The 18610-nt window shown below is 45.3% G+C and overlaps 1 protein-coding gene across 4 annotated transcripts in view; it reads left to right on the top strand.

The window, feature by feature from the left end:
• Positions 1 to 18610, top strand: part of zbtb16a (zinc finger and BTB domain containing 16a) — a 132311-nt gene that overhangs the window by 71613 nt on the left and 42088 nt on the right. For all 4 annotated transcript variants that reach the window (XM_069539805.1, XM_069539808.1, XM_069539807.1 and 1 more), the window contains exon 4: positions 9388 to 9474. In XM_069539805.1, the coding sequence (XP_069395906.1) occupies positions 9388 to 9474 (87 nt within the window). The remainder of the gene's footprint in view (positions 1 to 9387; positions 9475 to 18610) is intronic.

Raw genomic sequence — 18610 nt, forward strand, 5'->3', positions numbered from 1 at the left:
GCCCACCCACCCCTGTCCGACCAGCATCTATTAATACCAGGCCCCGGGGCCTGTGAGAAATGGTCCACTTTGGCATTTTAGAGCAACCTAACTTACTTCCTGCCTCCTCACACCAGGAGAGCCCCGGGTAGTTCCTCTATACGCATCCAGCTCTTGTTTCCTTCCTCGCATGTCTTCACACACACATACACACACAAGCAGCCGAGGCCCTGAAGATATCCTTGCGTCTGTGGCCTGCAGGAGAACACGGACACATGTCAAAGCCTCATTTTCTTCTCTTCTTTTTGAAAACAGAGGGGGGGTTGAAAGTAAAGCTGAAAACACATGGCACCTTTCACCTCTGAGGGCAACCGGGGAGGAGGGGAGGCCTGGCTCTGCAGAGGGCGGGGGGGTGTTTTGAAACATTTGGTCAGTGTCTGGCAACAGCAGGGTAATTGCTATTACTGGACGGTGTGTGTGTGTGTGTGTGTGTGTGTGTGTGTTACACCTGGGGAAAAATTCAAGTTTTTACAACCCCGGATCGTATTTTCTTTATTTCCTTCTTAGAAGTTGCGACTGAGTTTTAGTTACCTTTTCATTTTACAGACACAGGGATGCGATTCTTTGCGATACGCTGCCAATAAAAAAAGGTTATTAGGTTTTGAATTCATCCTGTGGGGAACATGAATATCTGCTCCAAATGCCACAGCAATAGTTTGAAGACCTTCCTCACAAAGATGTGTCACTCGAGTAAAAGTAAGTCGATCACCGAATTCATTAGGATTCCACCTGAGCGTCTGTCTTTATAGGAACGTAATCGATATATCCAGTCTGCATCAAAGAGTTGGACTGAAGCGAATCATGAAAAAAAGCAAAATACATTAAACTTTAACCATAAAATGAATCTAAAAAGGGTTTAATCAAATTTCATTCAAGCAGTTAAAGCAAAACCAGGCAATAAATGGAAAAACTATTATATTTACTACTAAACTCTCATATTTATATCGGGGACTGTGTCTGCAGCTCCATGCCACAGTAAGAGTAATCTGATTACATGTGTCTAGAAAGCTGAGGAAGGCTTTAAAACGATGCCTCTGTATTTGTGTCCATTCGTGTCAGTGCACAGTCTAAACCAGGTTCCTCTGACGTCAAGACAGTTTGAAATTAGGGGAGGGTGGCAGAGAGAGAGGTAGAGGAGAGGAAGCGACTGCAGGAAAGGAAGTAGGGAGGAGGAGGAGGAGGAGGAGGAAGAGCGATGAATATGTGGACTGAGATGCCCTCGATCTCCCCGGGGGCAGACGCTCTGGAAATGGCTTCGTCGCTCAGAGAAAGTGAGGCAGAGGAGAGGGAGAAATAAACAGTACGAGGGAGCGGGGAACAGCGAGGGCAGGAAACTGTCTGTGACCTACTGGACAAACAAATTGGTTTGCAGGCAAAATGGATTAAGAGGTTGAGCCGGGCAAAAAAACAAGGGTGACTGATGTTGCAATGTGAGCTCATCCATTTTAGAGTTGGGGTGGGGGGGGTTGGATTTAGAGGCTTCATGTGTGGAAGTGTCTTGTGTATCCCCCCCCCCCCCTCGTTTCTCCGTATCTGTGTGTGTGTGTGTGTGTGCATGCGAACGCTCGGCAAGTCAATATTTGTCTGCTTTGCCACGTCCCTAGACATCCCATTCGGCGCAACAGACCGTAAAGCTGTCAAATGCGACCTGAATATTCTCTGTCTTCATCTGTTTCCTCCTCTTTCTCTCCCTCCTTCTTCCTCGCGCTCCCTCGCGTCCCTTTGATTTCTTTTTCCTCGCCGTCGATAACAATATCATCGGGAGCGAACGTGCGCCGGAGCTTTTTGATGGCTTGTCTATTCCACCCCACCTCCCTCACAGAAGAGCAAGATTATCTCCTCTTATCTGCAGCACTTTGTTTGATCACGTCATAAAGTCATTTCTGCCTCCGTGTGTGTGTGTGAGATACTTGTGAGGCTCAGGGTGTTTTATGGTTACAGCAACATCATCTACATTATGTATGTTTCGTGTACTTTGTGTTTGCCCAGTTCACTTGTCATCATAATTGTTCTGTCACTCTTTCAGCTACTGTCGCACCCTGTGTCATCAATTTCTCTGCATAAATCAGGGATGTTATGCACACGGGGGCCATCTTTGGGGGGAAAAGTGAAACCATTTTTAAAAAAAAAAAGTTATTTATCTAATAACTTCAGAAATCTGTCTTTCTGTGGCTCTTGCATCAGGAGAACTCTTCACAGTATTGGCTTCTCAGCTGCCCTGTGTACAGTTAAAGGCCCAATGTGTCACATTCAGTGCATTTGAACATGCAACAGTATTTTAGAACATTAAAACTGATTCTCCGCTTCACTGAACTTTGAATGAGCAGGCGCAGCCAGTCTTTATTTCACTTTTTTTTACAGTTTAAGAAAGAGCATCAACACAGACCAAACAAACAGGCCGTTCCAAACAGGCCGGTGAAGAACAGTCACTGCACCGGTTAATCTTCAGAACACAAACATTTTAGTAAAACAAAATACAGTAAGATTGAAGGTATGAATACTAATAAATAAATATATATGATATAAATCGTGAGGTAAGTTTTCCATCTGTCCTCTCCAGTTTATTAATCTGATCTGTGTGATGGCACCACTTGTTGGATGTTGGTTTTATTTCAGTTAAATATGCATCGGCATACCGCACTGAACTTGAACTCTGTTTGTGTATATGAAAAGATAAACTCAAAGATAAATAAAGATAAATCTCATCTCCTGCCTGGGAACTCCTCTCGATTGTGTTGCAACACCTGCGTGCACCCGCGGTTCTCGTGTCTTACTGCGGACTCATCCTGTGTGTGCGTGTGTGTTATGATTTTATTATTTGGAGAGGCAGCCTGGCGAGGGCCCAGTCTTTTCTGAGCCTTGATAAAAAAAAAAAAACGTGCTGGGAGCTCGGTGGTACACACCTTCTTCACTACAGGGTACAGGCAGTACCGTGGCCTGTCCTCTCCAATTGGCAGCCTCTGTGCTGCTGTACCACTGATAAGAGGCTGGTGTAAATAAAACTGTACAGCACGGCTCGTTATAACACTGAACGCAGAGCGAGGCAAGGAGGGACGGAGGCAGGGAGGGGGGGGGGGGGTAAGAGAGCGTGTGGTGTCTGTACTCATTGTTCTGACAGCATACTGCGTCTGTGTGTGTTCCTGTGTGTGTTTGTGTGTGTGCACTTGAACCACATCGACTTTCAGATGCTGCGATTAAAGATTTTTTTGGGTAACAAATGTCATGTGGTCCTCTGCTGCTTCACTTTTATGTATTTTATGCCAAAACAAAAAACATAAGTCAGCGACAGATGAAGTTATGTTTCGGGGTCAACGACATGAATGGAAATCCTCACACGTGTGTCAAAGCCAATATGTGTGTGTGTGTGTGTAGGGGGGGGGAGGGGTGCGTGTGTGTGTGTATGTTTATGGATTTTTGCTGTTTTTTGGTACTGAGAGTGCAGTCTTATGTAAGCCATTTATGAAGGCTCAGTGAACAGCCAGGCTATGTTTTTGTTGGTGACTGCGCTTGTCTGCCTCCCTCCCTCTGTCGCACACACACACAAACACACACACACACGCACACTGTCTCTCCCTAATCTGTCTGTCTGCTTCTCTCTCTCTCTCTCTCTCGCCCTGTTTACACTGTTAAAAACCACTGAGTGTGATATTGGTCGGCCATCGACATATACACTGTAATTAGCCTTTTTAATTTCCCATTTAGCCTCTCTGACTCCCGGGAGCAGATCATTGAGCCAATGCTGAAACATATGCACATACAGTAAACAGCCCTATCTTGACTCAGGAGGGTGACAACAGAAACAAATCTTCTGTTTCTTGATATTACACATTGATATCTTACTTTGGTCACAGATTCTGTTCATTCAATCAACAGTACTGTTCATTTCAAGGTCAGATGTAAACCTGCTCTGTCCTAAAAGAGCAAAGAATATAATTCCCTTCACCCAAATTAAAATCTACAGATTCTAATGAAGAACCTTGCAAATGGCAAAAAGGTAACGGAGCCAAATTCCTACATGTTATGACAAAGTAAACACACTTTCTATCTGATATCTAAGAATCAAGCGTCACAGGATATTAATCTTTTTACACAAGGCAGAATTTTCCAATCCTAATTCAAATGTCACTGTCACAGTTCTTAAGAAAAGATTTCCACCAACTGCACTAATTCACAGAGAGCCGGTGTCCTGCTCTGATCCCTGCTGATGGCTGATGGAGGACAATGCATTTTATCAGATCATGTCCACACGCTGCAGTGCAGTCATAAATACAGCTGTCATTTGATTCTCACGCTCCACGGTGGCTTGTTTACCGTGTTGTGTATTGTACAGACCTGAATGTGGTATTTTGTGCCGTACAGAATGCTTATTCTCTCCGAACAGTCGGCCTCTATTGTTAAACCTCTCCTCAATGTGGAAGCTCTCAGACGGAGCGTTTTCTCTGTTAAATGGACGCTAAAGAGTGTCATGCCGTCTCATGCAAGCACGCATGTGAGGCCATTTGACAACTATTTGCAGGAAAGAGGTTTCTTACATGACTTAACTGTTTCCCTGAGAAAGAGTGCGTTCGCTTATTTCTGTATTTTCCCATTTTCACTTAACAACATGTTCAACTGGCAAAACAAGGTCGTGCAGAGTGCTGCGATGTGCTGCGACGGAACCATCAGCGCCTTCATCAGATTATGAAATGAAGCACAAAAGAAGAAACGCAGGGTTTTTTGTTTTTTTTCCCAGCGTCTGTGCAGGATGAAATGTTTAGCGTTCAACACGTTGGCCTACTTCTCGAGTGTCGCTATGAGCAGAGACAGGCTCTCTAACTCTTATGTTTAATTCTGCGATTGTCTTTGATGAAAGATTCTGTTTAGACTGCCATCCCCGAGGGGCGGGGGGGCATCTGTTGCAAACTAAGCATATATACTCTACCTGTGCAGGAAAGTAGGTTGAAACAACAAGTGTCAAAACTGAGTGTGGGCACGCAGTCGCAAAAAAGAAAAAATAGTTTTGTCTTCCACGGCAGCGGCGAAGAAAAGCAGGACTATCACTCCCTAACAAACAAGGCCTTTCTCTGCCTCTGACATATTCTTTTCAATGTGATGACAATCTGAATGGCGGCATTATGAGATCACATCGCCCAACGGGGATGATGAGAGTGTGCTGATGATGTGTGTGTCGCTGCAGCCAAACACACTCGTCACACCCACGAAACCCCCAAATGGGCACTCCGTTCTCCCCTCGTCTTCGCCTCTGGATCATAACGTGATGGTGGTTTTGCATTTGTGACTCAGTTTCCACACAGTCATGGAACGAGTGTTACAGCAAATAGGACAATACGCCATCGCATGCCACATTATTTAGGGAAATGTGAGAATGAGCACTTACTATGTCAGGGGAAATTACAGACGAGGGGAAACGCACCATCACTTCCCTGTGAGGCCCATGCTCGCTGGGCTAATCCACAATCCTCCAAACGTCTGCATGGTGAAATGTTGCCACTGTTGGGGAAAGCACTCGGCAGTTAAGTTTAAGTGGAACACTCTTGAATGGCAAGGAAGTGGTTCGAGAACAGAGCCAACAAGAGCCAACAGTAATCACAAGTTTTACTGACGGAGAAATAATTATGTCCTGGTGACATTTTCCCTTTTCGATACTGATACCAAGCAGTGATCCAGTGCATTCAACGACATAATGTCTCTCTTTAAAGAGCTGTGTTATATTGAGCATGTATGGAAGTGATGGTTGCTGTCGTACTTGTGTGTCGAAAAACCTAAAATCGAAGAAAAATAAATAAATCTAGGAATAAAAAACATTTTCATTCGTTAACTATTGAAACTAATTTTTAAAAAAACATGTAGACGTTTGTTTCATATCTCAGATATTAAACAAACCAACTTTGGTTTTCACACAGAGATTTTAAACAATTCAACTTTTTCAGGAAACCAAAGAACCGGATGTGAGCCGTCTACCAACACACTACACTTACAGTTCACTCCTCCAGCCGCAGTTTGCAGTATAGATGAACAACAACAGCAGCTAATCTATCTTTAAAGATCAGCAGAGCACACAGGGAGGTTAGCGCTGTTGAAAAGTTAACCATGTGACACCGTACGAGGGGAAGCTTTCTTTATCAGGGCCACGCAGGGCCTGTAAAGGCAGATGAAGTTTACAGAACGGGACCGTTATATTGCTCTTTTGCTGCCGGGCTCTGCAGGAAGTTTACTTGATTGGCAGCGAGTCCTCGTTGGCTTGTTCTCTTTTATGGCCCTTTATGAAATAACCGAGCCACAGTGTACTGCAACAACAGTTGTGCAATATCTCGGAGAGGGAAGCGAAAAGGGAAGCGACTTCAGCGGCATGTGGCACCTGGTCCAACACACACACACACACACACACACACATGCATGCATGCTAAGCTAACGGACGAACATGTGGCAATGTGACACGGGACTCCTCACAAGCTAACGGGGGCAAGTCTACAATTTGGAGATTCCCTTTTGGCTCCTGGGTGTTTTTGTTTTGCATCATGATTTATAAGCCTCTAGCGTCTAAATTAAAATCTTCCAGGTTCAATTCCAAGTTAAATTAATAGCTGGGTGTGTGTGTGTGTGTGTGTGTGTGTGTGCGTGTGTGCAGGGCCAAAGCTAAGGGAGTAGCTTGTGCAAGGCAAACTATTATTTAGTACAGATGTGACAAGCGTATCAGCTGATGTTAAGTGTGTGTCTCCTCTCTCCCGGTTGCCCCGTCTTTTCTAACTAACAAGTCCACCCTCGTACAATCAAAGGGGCCCCGAGATTTATCGCTTTAATTTGGCAGTGAAAATGTCTGATGGCGGCTGTTACCAAGCGGAGGGCCCCCTGTTAGCACTTAGCTGGCTAACCAGAGTGACGGGCATCTGGCTGGGTGGCTGCCTGGCCGTGTGTCCCCTGGATTCCTGTGCTCCCACTTTTCCTCCCCCCCCCTCCTCCGTGCCCCACAGTGACCTCGCACAACTTCATTCTCCTTGAAGCAAGGCATCATGCAGGCATTTCCTGACAATTTATGTCCTCGTGCCACAAGCGGGGGCATGCCCTGCACTAAAATCCTATCCCTGGTCCATTTAGCACACGCCTCTTGGCCTCCCAGAAGACTGTTTAAGTGTTGCACCACTGTCTGTGAGGCGGAGTCATTACTTGCCAGTGTTAAGCCTATTTACTACAAATCACCTCGGTTTTACAGTTCTGCCAGGCCTGGACGTGAATGTGATTTCTTCCCTTCCAGGCAACCGCTGGTGTTCAATAATGTTTTTTAACCAGATTAGATTTTCTTAGCATGAATTCCTCTTTTCCAGGAACACATTTACCCACGTTCACACCTGGAAGCTGCACCGTAACAATCACAGTTTGATCTATCGGCTGCTGAGGGGGCCATCTGGGGAAGTTGGGGGTTAAGTGCCCTGCTCAGGGGCACCTCAGTGGTAGCAGTGAGGGAAGACAAATTGTAACCTGAAACCTGCGGTGGATTACTTTAATTTCCAAGTCACTGACAATTGATGTAAATGCATTACAGAAATGAATTTAGAATCTACAATATAGCTGCTTTCAGAAATGCACTGGGGCTGCATGTGAGAACGCAAATGTCCGAGTCAGTTACCGCAAACATTCTCCGGAGTTTCTCCTGCAAGTAAAAACTCACAAATGTGAGTGAGATGACGTTTCTGACACGTGACAGAACTGAAAAAGGATGAAAAGGAAGCAACATACACGTAGAAGATGACTTTGAATACACGCGCTAATGTCGGTGTGAATGAGCCGTACACAAAAACTATTTATACGTTGTTTCCTTCCTCTGCCGTCACCTGATCACTCCAGAGATTTCTGTCATGTTGTGACCCCGTCTCACCCAGAAATCTCCTGCTGCACTGTTGTGTGGATATTCTCCGTAGTTGCAGCTTATATTTTGGGAAACCACATCCATATGTGCATGCGGTGGATCAGCTAAAACCACAGCTTGGCCCTCTTGAGAATAGTTTGTCGGACGTAAAAAAACATTGTGTTATCCTATGATAGTCTATGAGAAGCATGTGATGGAGTCACGGCTGCACTTGTATGGTAATAAAACAGTTGTTCATTGCCAAGGACGATCAATGAGCTCAGATCAATAGATGGAGGGAGTCAAACCCAGGTTAGCAGGGTAACTGTAGTACGTAAAAATAATAATTATAGTTGAGCCGGCGATGATGAATGTGGGAGTTGAAGAAACAACAGAGGGGCGATGTGATTAATGCAAATTGGGGACATCGGTTGGTGTGTTGGGGGATTCTGTCTACATCTCCGCTACATGTCTTGTTCTCCGGAGGTTAAGTGGCTGCTCTTGCCAGCTAATTCGGCCATATGCTCATCTGTGCATTTGACACTGGAGCGCCATACGCTCGCTCGGCAAATTATGCCTCGTGAATATGCAGCCAATTAAAAAGGACACTGCTCACCAGCTCGGTGTGTTTAGTCTAAAGTTGTTAACTGGTAAATAAATCTTGCGATATCGCGGATGAATCTCAGATGTTCTGGCTTTAAAGGTTGCGTTACAGGGGCTTATGATCTTGTCACGCTCACTTGTGCAGCGCACCGTCTTTTTGCATAACTTGTTGCATAAGCGCTGCACTGGCAGGCACACTCTGTCATGTACGCTCCATGTCATTTCTGCTTTTGCTTGGGCTTATTACAGTACAGGCCGTTCCCTAATGTCTGTGCGTTTGCAAAACCACACAAGCCATCGCTCCCTGAGTTTTTTTTTTTTCTGTCATCTAAGAATTGGCTTCCTGTTTTCATTGTGTTCTGTTTCTCTCTGGAGGTGTCGTAACCCAGGAGGCTGTGCCAAGAACAAACCAAGGTCTGGTTTGGAGAGATCGCTCTGTGCTTGCACTGGAAACAGACACACAACACACACCCATTTTGCACACACACAATATCCAGATGTTAGTTTGTGTGTTTGTGTGTGTGTGTGTGCGTGGGTCTTTTTGATGTGTGATGCGTATGGCATGTACAGTGCCTGTTGCCAAGCCATAAAAAGTCATTTGTGTGAGCCTGATCTGATGTGCCCTCCAACGGCACCCTGTGGGTACACATGCCCAGATCCTTCCTCCCTTTTATTGTTGTACAAGGTTGTACACATTCATAAAGTACACGTGAATATATATGGCAGATAGTATATGTTGTTCCAGGTCATCGCTGAAAGCCTGCATACTTCTACTTGCATAAATAGAACCAAAGTGTTTTGGAATAAAAAAAAGTAAATTCCTGCCTTTGAATAAAAATTATAAAGATTATAAAGATTTAATGAATCATCTTCATCATCCACTGTCTCCTCTTGTTTTGCAGCTGGTGAGAAGGCCATCGTTTGTGACCAGTGTGGCGCCCAGTTCCAGACAGAGGAATCCCTGGAGGCTCACCGACAGATCCACACCGGTATGAACACACACACACACACACACACACAGTCAGAGGTATCATCGTGACGCCATGGACATAAACAAAAAGATTATGAGCTCCTCTGCTACATTGAAATCTACAAAATCTCTGCCACAGCTGCTGCTGCTGTGTCCGTTTCAACTCGAGGTTGTTCTCCATGTACCAATTAGTTGAAACGGCTGTAGATGCTGCAATTGGAATAATAAGCACATTTTAACGAGACAAATTCTTTCACGAGGTTTCCTTTGAAAACTTTACAGAAGATCATATTGAATCAGGTCCATCCTGATTCACAATCTAATTTCTGTGCTGTGTGTGTGTGTGTGTGTGTGTGTTGTGCTCATTCAGCCCTCTCTTGATAACTGCAGCCATGGATTGACACATAGATAGATAACATCATCTTGGATTAGTCCCACTCGCCCTAAATCAAGGCAGACCCAACAGTAATCAACAAACCGGGAGAAAGTTGGCAGGCCGACGTTGTTTATCAGCGCTCAGCTATGAAGACGGGAGGATGATGTAGATGCCAAGATGTAAATAGGAAGAAGTAAATACCCCGTCAACAGATGTGTGATGGCTCAGCTTCACGGTTTCACTTCTGGTGATGAAACCTTTAATTTGGGGAGAAAAGAATGTCTCAAACTTATCCCACTTAGTTCTGGAGGTGGTGGGCCCGGGGGGCAAGCGTATGTGCTGGAGGAGTCAGTGCATCATGTGTGTTTGTGAGTCACTTCTTTTACTCCATTTTATTCTCATTATTACTTATTTCCCTGCAGAATTTAACATCACACTTTGTTTACACGCAGGTCACACTAAGAGTTTTCAGGTGATTTGTCAAACTCGTCATAGATTTGTGATCTGCCTGAATCCTTTGGCTCATCTGGCACGTTACATTTTGGGTTTCTTCACAAATTCCATGCACTTCTTTTGATAGTGTGCATCTGTTCACAAATCAGATGAGAGTTGTGACTCATAAAACCGTCACTAAGATGAAATGTCTTTGTGGCTATTTTTTCTATCGGCTATTTGGGATGTTTCTGATAAAATAAATACAAGAAACATGAAAATAACAAAAAAATGCAGCATTTAAAAATATTGAACATTGATTTTCGTGGCAGCGGTTAAAGCTTCAAGGCTCTGGGGTCTGACCTGCAAATAAAGTCGTCTAATAGTGATTGACAGAAATGACAATCCAGTATTTAGACTTTTTCACTTGAAGAAAGCTCAGTGTGTCGTTAATAAGAAAGATTCAAGACCTTTGTTGTCGTTGTGCAACCACAACAAAGTGTCATCCACAAATGAAATACACAAATATTAAAAACTATTTTTCGACGAGGGTGCAGCAGCAGTAAAGTGACTCAAAATTATGAACAATTTGAATATTGCACAGTGAATGTAAGTGGGATGATGGATATGAAAGTTATTGCACATGATGATGAGAGAGGTTCATCCTTCGAGATGCACGTTCAGATCATCATCATTATCGTCGTCTTGTGTCGTGTCCTTCGTCTAAAAACGTGACCCTCGCTCTCCCGATATCTGCTCCCATTGGTTTGTGGCTACATATACATACCCCCCCCCCCCTCCTCCTAAAGACTGGAGGCAGAGTGGTGCAGTCAGGATTTTGAGTTTTGGGAATGGGGGGTTAGTGTGGGCTACTCCTGAGGGACATGCCCTCAGCCAATCAGCTCGCCAGAGGTAGAGAAGGGTTAAATGAGGCTAATGATCCAACAGCCATAACAGCGGAAAGGAGCGCTCTAAATATAGGCATCCTCGTCTGGAACGAATGGCAGGGGGATGATGGGGGTTTGGGGGAGGGGGAGAAGCCGCAGCCAGGGCCAGACGTGTCTTCCTGCCAGACAACTGGAGCAGCAGCAGTAAGAGTATAGCAATCATCCCCGTGTTCAGCTTCAGATACGGTAGAAATATGACGAGGCAGTTCCACCGCTCCGTCTCATGCTCAGATTATGATCTTCACGCTGCTGGACACACACGTTAGGACGCTCGCAGCTCTGGATCCCGGCGCGTCATGCATCAGCCTGAAGGCGCGGCCCCTCCTTTCAGTGTTCATGCGAAAAGACTAATTGCCGTCATTACCGCAGCTCACGATCAATACACGTTATATGACAAAATTCAATTAGCAATACCAATATTTAAGAACAGATTATAGGTAATTAACACATTGTTGTTGTTGTTTCACATCAGTTTTAATCAATTTAAGTGTATTTTACAGTAATTGGAATTATGCACTCAGCTTTATGTGTGTGTGTGTGGTTGTGAGTGGTTGTGTGTTTGGTCACGGGACCAAAGCCCAGCCTGAATGTGGCTGAATGTGATATCGAAGGGTTCTGGTCAAAGTTAGCGGTAAGATGTGAACTGTAGTTAGGTTAAGGTTAAAGTTGGGCATGAATTGATTCTGGTTAAGGTTAGGGATGAGGTTTTGGTTGGGCTGCCCCTCAGTGAATGGACGTGAATGTAAATAAGGATAGCTGAGCAGACCTGTCCGTGTGTGTCCTATTACATATGGCGACACCGAAAGGTTAAGTCCTGCTCATGCACTGGGCTCCACAAAGAGTCGAAAGGCTGATTGCATTTAGTCGCCCGGTCTCCAGTTTCCAGCAGCGAATGACTGATGACATGAGAGTTCGAGAGGTAAACAAACAAGCCTCTTCCTGTGTCTCTCACTCCAACATTGTGGAGACTTATTATGAGTGTGTCTGTTTCATTGTGCAGTGAGAAGAGAATTGCACAAGGTCTTCTTTCCGGTCCAGGCCAGTGGATAAATTGGGAGCGTGTCGTCCAAAAACACAATGCAGTGCAGCTGCACCTCATGCTGCCATGTACTGATGGATTGTATTTGCACATGATGAGATGAGACACATAGGGCATTTATTTAAAAGGCTAAATTTTGGATGTTGGAACTGCAGATGATAGATATTTGTCTTCCTTAAGAATCTTTGTTTTTGTAGATGTGAGTCCTCCTGCAGCGGCCTAGGGTTTGGTTCTGACCTGGACCTGTAGCTGCATGTCTTCCCCTGTTCTCTCTCTTCGTGCTGCACTTTCCTTCACAATAATATCTGCCTCAGATGCCTGACATTTCTTTTCAGGACTCATCCTCCATTAGGAAATGAAAATATGTGCAGTTCATGGTCCTCTTTTCTGTCCGGGTAATGCGGTTAAGGTACCTTTAGATCCCTGCTTGTTATTTTATCTAATGTGTATTTTGTAGTGTTGTTGTTGTTTTATAGCTGCAGCTTGAGCCCGAGACCAACTCTGCCGGATCAAAGTTAATCTTGAGTCTCGGATAACGTCCTCTTGGGTCTGCTTGAAGAGCTGCAGAGTTATTTTCTCTCTCTTCTTTATGTGCCTTGTGATGTAAATAATATTTCAGCACAATAACACAAGGGCAGACGAAACAACAGAAAGTACTGTACATCAGACGCAACAGCCGCTCCCCTGGACAATACTGTGTTAAATCAGTTTGAGCTAGAAAGCTTAACAAACATGGATTTATTTATACAGAAATGTCTGTGTGTACAGTGCCCGAGACGCATAACATCAGAGAGGGCGTGTGGTAGGAGCGGGGGGTTACTGTTGGCCATCAAAGCCAGATTTGATCTCTGCCTGCCTCTTGGCAGCGCTTCAGCCCTTGGCTAATGTTCTCTGACAATATTTGGCCTCTGAAACTGTGGCTGTTTCTCGCTGCTTTGAATGGGAACTATTGTGGCATTTCCTCTGTTGGCCTGATCAGCTGCAGTCTGACTCAACCTCTGTCTCTTTCCCACTTTGTCTTTGCTCGTTTTTTAACGGCGCTGCTCATGCCCGGCATATCACTCACACCTCTCTCTATTTACCTCTCCGCGAGCGTGGAGGCATTCCTGAAGTTGTCGTCATTCCTAACGGACAAGCTCTTTTTTGCGAAAGGGCAGGGGGTGACCGGTCAGGATGCCAGGGGAACGAATAGCAAAACATCATGTGGCTGTTTTTACTCAGTCACCTCGTGCAAACACACATGCACAAACACTCACCACAAACTATCCCCTACATTGGCAGTGTTGTGCAACACACTAAAATAAAGCCAGGAATGCCCGCGTTCAGGTGCCTTAGTCACTTGTGAGTTGCATTACATCTACTCACGGCTAATTCTTGTCACATATTTTCCTAAATTGGATGGCACGGCATCAGAGACTCTCTCTCTCTCTAAACACGGACTCGCCTCGAGGTTTTTGTCAGCAAAGAACACAGTCGGTCTGGCTCCCATGGAGCTCTCATCCTTAAAGAAAAAAACACTGCTGTCATTTAGACTTGTAGCCCATTTACCAGTGTCTCTGCCTGGCGTCCTCCGATTGTTATGCACAGTATGCACCGAGACTCATTTTTAAAGACCCAGCCCTGTCGCTGATAGCAGCCTTCTCAGGCAAACGCAACATGCAAGGAGATGCTTATAGGAAGGATTTCCTGGTGGAGGCTTCCATTTCATCATGTGCCTGTCAGGTGACAGACAGGAAGCAGAGCGTGATACAACGTGCATACTGATGTGAAACCACTCCAGACTGCATTTTTATTTTTGAAATACTGTCTAAGCAAGTTTGAGTGGCAGACAGCTGCTTCCTCTGAATGAGGAGCAAAACTTAAAAAGAACCTGATACCTGCAGGTTTTACTAAATACCAGTTCCCATGGTTCAGAGCTGTCATCCTACATGAAATGGCCCTGGATGTTCACCTGAATGCTAATTTTTCTGGTGTTAATCAAATTTGTAACAGGAATAAATAAAAAAAAAAACTTTAGGAGGTGGAAAGCACAAGGTTCCTGGTTTGAATCCCATTTCCGCGAGGGTCTTTCTGTGTGGAGATTGCATGTTCTCCCAGTGTCTGCGTGGGTTTTCTCCGAGTACTCCGGCTTCCTCCTACACTCCGAAGACATGCAGATTGAGGTTAGGTTAATTGGAGACTTTAAATTGACTGTATGTGTAATTGTATGTGTTTCGGTTTGTCAGCCCAGGATTTTCCTCGCCTCTCGCCCAATGTCAGCTGGGACCAGCTCCCCCTGAGCTGTGCAACAGTCCTGAACCCGGACTCCAATAAGCAAAGCCCCCCCCCCCCCCCCCCCCAGCTTTTGCAGAAATGTCAAAAACACCTTTAATACGTTCCTCATGATGCAATGTCACACACACACAGTCAAATGTCCTCAAATCCCGAGCAGCATTTGTACCTTTCAAAAACATATAAGAAATGCCACGCTCGACATGCGGCTCTGAAAGACGTGCATGTCTTCTCGGAGATCGTTTTTCAACGTCAAGATAAGCATCAAATTTATTAGCTGTTGCATTTCTAACATTGGCTTTGAAGTTATGGGCTCGAAAAAGGGGGTTTTTACCAATTAATGAGGCTTGGGGTTTTTCCTCTTTCAAAACCAAGGGCGATAAAGCGCTTTAACATATAATGTGAGCTTTGCTATTGAAGGGAGCAGTAAAATTTTAGGAGCTAGTTATTGTTTAATGCGGACAATCGTTACTGCATTCTGCTTTACAGATCTTTGTGAATTCAGTTTGCAATGGAGGACTTACTCAGACGGCACGAACGGCCCCCAGAAGACAACGTTTCTGGCAGAAAAGCTGTAATTGTCATTTACTGCTGTACACTGTCATTTCCTCTTTGTGATATCAGTTGTAATCTGTCTCCAGAACTGTTCGAATGTGGATTTTGTCCTAGGCCATAATATCATATTGGGAAAGTGTTGTGCTCATCTCCCCGCAGCCACCTCCAACGTGTCATTTTCAGTCTGCATTTCCAGTAAAGCCTCTCCCCGTCGGGCCGTAGACGCGGCCGTTCTGATCTCCGAGCTGCTGTTTTCCTCTCGTTCCGTCTTTATCTCTATATTTCTGCCAGCTATCGTCATCTCGCTCTTTTTGCTTCTTTCATTAGATTGCTTTGGTCCCCACCATAATTTATAGCTCTTGTATTTTATTAGTAAACCCAACCACACTCACATTCCACTTGATTAAACTGGAGCTCTCGGCAGAAAAGCAAAAGGTCAGAATATGTGCACAGAGAAAGTTGCTCACAAACAAAGACACACACAAAAAAATAAAGCAATAAATTTAAGTTAAAGTATTTTTTTTTAAGTCTTGTTTCTTTGTGCATTTAGAAAAAGCAGATTTCACTAGAAGGACTTGATGCATTGTCACAGGCTCTGCAACTGCCAATGTGAACTGTATGTCCATGAATGCACACTCTATAACTTGCACATGAATCCATGAAACTAAGTTCACTGTCTGTATTAGCAGCTGCCTGTTATTTAACATGAGCTGTGAGTAGCACTTGAAATATTAGGGAACTGCATCTGCCATGTGACCGATGTAGAAATAAGTCCGGAGTCCACAGCTTATGGAAGAAATGTTGTTCGACCGTTGGTGTTCCTGTTTATACATGAATCATCTCCATGTGCACACACACACACACACACACACACACACACACACACACAGCGGTGCCAGTGAAAATCCACATATAATAGGAGGGGGAGGCTGCTCTCTTACTCTTCTATTTTTCTTTCTTTCTCTCTTTATCTCCCTCCGCCCTTTTTTAAAGTCTTGTAATACAGGGAAAATATGCAAACCATGGAGTGGCAATAGTGGGTTTAGCCAGTGGGAACACAGCGTGATTCCAGCAGGCTGTGGCCACAGAGTAAACACTTTCTTTTCTCAAGCCAGAAATAGTTTGGCTGGAGAGAGAGCTGCGGAAAAGAAGGGAGGGAGGGAGGGAGGGAGGAAAGAAAGGAGGAGAGAGAGAAAGGGAGAAAAGGCAGAGAGAGGGGGAAAAGAGCAAAAGAAGGTTATGACTGTCAGAAAAAAGTCGCTCTGTTTAGTAATGTTATTTCTTTTACTGCGTCTCTTTCAGCCTCAATCACACGGCTCACACACACACAGACACACACAGTCATGTCACTCAAGCAAATTAGGCCAATGGCAGCACTACACAGGGGTCACGTCAAAAGTGCCGATTGTCTCAATCACATTAGTCCAGCACTGGCATCTGTTTAGCATTTAGTTAATTGTGATGTTATTAACTTGTCAGTGAGCATTAGGGCGGCGATAAGCAAAGCAAATATTCTTCCACCCTGGGCAGGCAGAGCTGCACATGTGTTGCAGACACACACAAACACACGCACACACACACTCATGCAGCCCCCCCCCCACCCCCACCCCCCACCCCCTGCACCATGAAAGTGTGATTCCACTCCAACCTACAGATCACTCCAAGTTCTTGTTAACTGTTGGAATGAAATTATCACCATAAAGATAAAATAAACATGTTCATGAGTCGTTCCAGCTCATCGCCGCTCTCCGCTAAAAGGGCAGATGCGCATTAGCATTATGACTTCTGATCGCAAAATGTGAGCGTGGCGAGCGTCCTGCCGGTGTCATCTGGTGAGTCAAAATGCTGATTCGCACCATCCTGCCGCTTGTCCTTTTTCCAGCATCCCACTCATATCTGAGCAAGCTGTCCGTGGACGAAGGCAGATTATCCGTCTCGCTGTGTGTTTGTCTGTGCTCAGCGGGCCAGGGAGTTCACGCAGGGCATTCTGGGTCGCAGCAGGTTATCAGGGGCCATAAGAACAAACAAAACACTGCAGAGAACATATTTATTTGTATTTATGTTCAAAATACACTTATGTGAAACTATTAAAAACAGCAAATCCACACGTTTGAGAGTTCATTGAAGATCTTGTCAGTACGCAGAGAATCAGGTGAATCAGATGCTGCAGAACACCAGACGCCTGTTTATCCAAAGTTTATTCATATTGATCGTATCACACGTCCAACTTGTACCAAAACCGACGCTGCGCTTCCTCAGGCCCTTAACAACACACGCCAAGGGTGAAGGTGATAAGATGAGTGTTTCTCGAGATGCACCGAGACAATACATATCAGAAAGGCATGAAATCAAAAACTCTTGTGTGAAAGTGGCGTCCGTCTCGATATCTAGGTTAAAGAGATCAATGATCCTGGCTCTGTGTTCATGCAGATTATCACACAGTATCTATTTACCGTCAGAATATTTGCGGTGTGATCGTTTAATGCGCCACAGCTCCCTTCACCTCTGTCCCTGCTGTAAACAAATTCCTCTCTCTCCTCCCCTCCCTCCATCTCCCCCTCCTTGGCACTCAGTCTCACTCACCTTCCAAAATAAGAAGAGTACAAGTGGTCGGAGACACCATCGGCTGCTAAATTAAATCAAGTGGCACCAGCTCGACTACAGTCACTTCTCCCGCTACTAACCTCCCTCGCTTTCCCTCAGCAAACAAATTTTTCCCCAGATAAGATCTAAATGAGTTTTTCCAAGCAGAGGAAGATCCTCCGTGCGGCTGATGGATACGGTGCGGGGCCGCGGTGAGACCAACACCCAGCAGTAATCATCCGCCATGCGAGGCCATAGGTGTTATGCACAGAGGCCCATATTTGAATAGGGTTTGTGTGTAAATGAGATAAAATGTGTGAATGAGAGCTGGCACCGATACGTTCCCCCGCACCCAGATTCATTCATTGAGAAATACCCAACTGGGCCCCTGCGCTGCAGAGCCTCAGTGGCGAGGCTTAGTGTCGTGGTGGGCACTGTCGCATTGAGGCATCGCCACAGGAAATCATGGGACAACAGCATGTCAGAAGAGGGAGGCAGTATTCTTAGGGGGGGGTATGAGGTGGGTGGGATCCAGTGGCAAATTGGGATGTCCGTAGTGTGCAACAGTCTGGCTGCAGGAGAATCCCCACATGGATGGATCTTTGTAAACCAGGGACAGCAGCCACACATCCAGAGAGACCAATAAAATGATGTGGTATGGGCAGCAGGAGGGTGGATTGAGGGGGGGGGGAGCGGATTATAGACTCCCAGAGGGCTCTGCGATTCACGGGCCATAAAATGGAAGTCAGCAGGACACACTGCAAATCTGGCCAGCCAATATCCACCATCCCTTTCCTCCCTCTTTCAACCCCGAGGATGTGTCTCAGCCGTATGTCACAATGCAACCCCGGCAAGCACGTCCCGTTGTCGGACAATCTTAACTCCCCTGGATGCCGCTTTTCTCCCGCGTTACATTTGCATGTCAGCCGCTGCGGCTTTGTTCGAAATCTGC

This window comes from Paralichthys olivaceus, chromosome 15, assembly GCF_024713975.1.
Source record: "Paralichthys olivaceus isolate ysfri-2021 chromosome 15, ASM2471397v2, whole genome shotgun sequence".
Lineage (NCBI taxonomy): Eukaryota > Metazoa > Chordata > Actinopteri > Pleuronectiformes > Paralichthyidae > Paralichthys > Paralichthys olivaceus.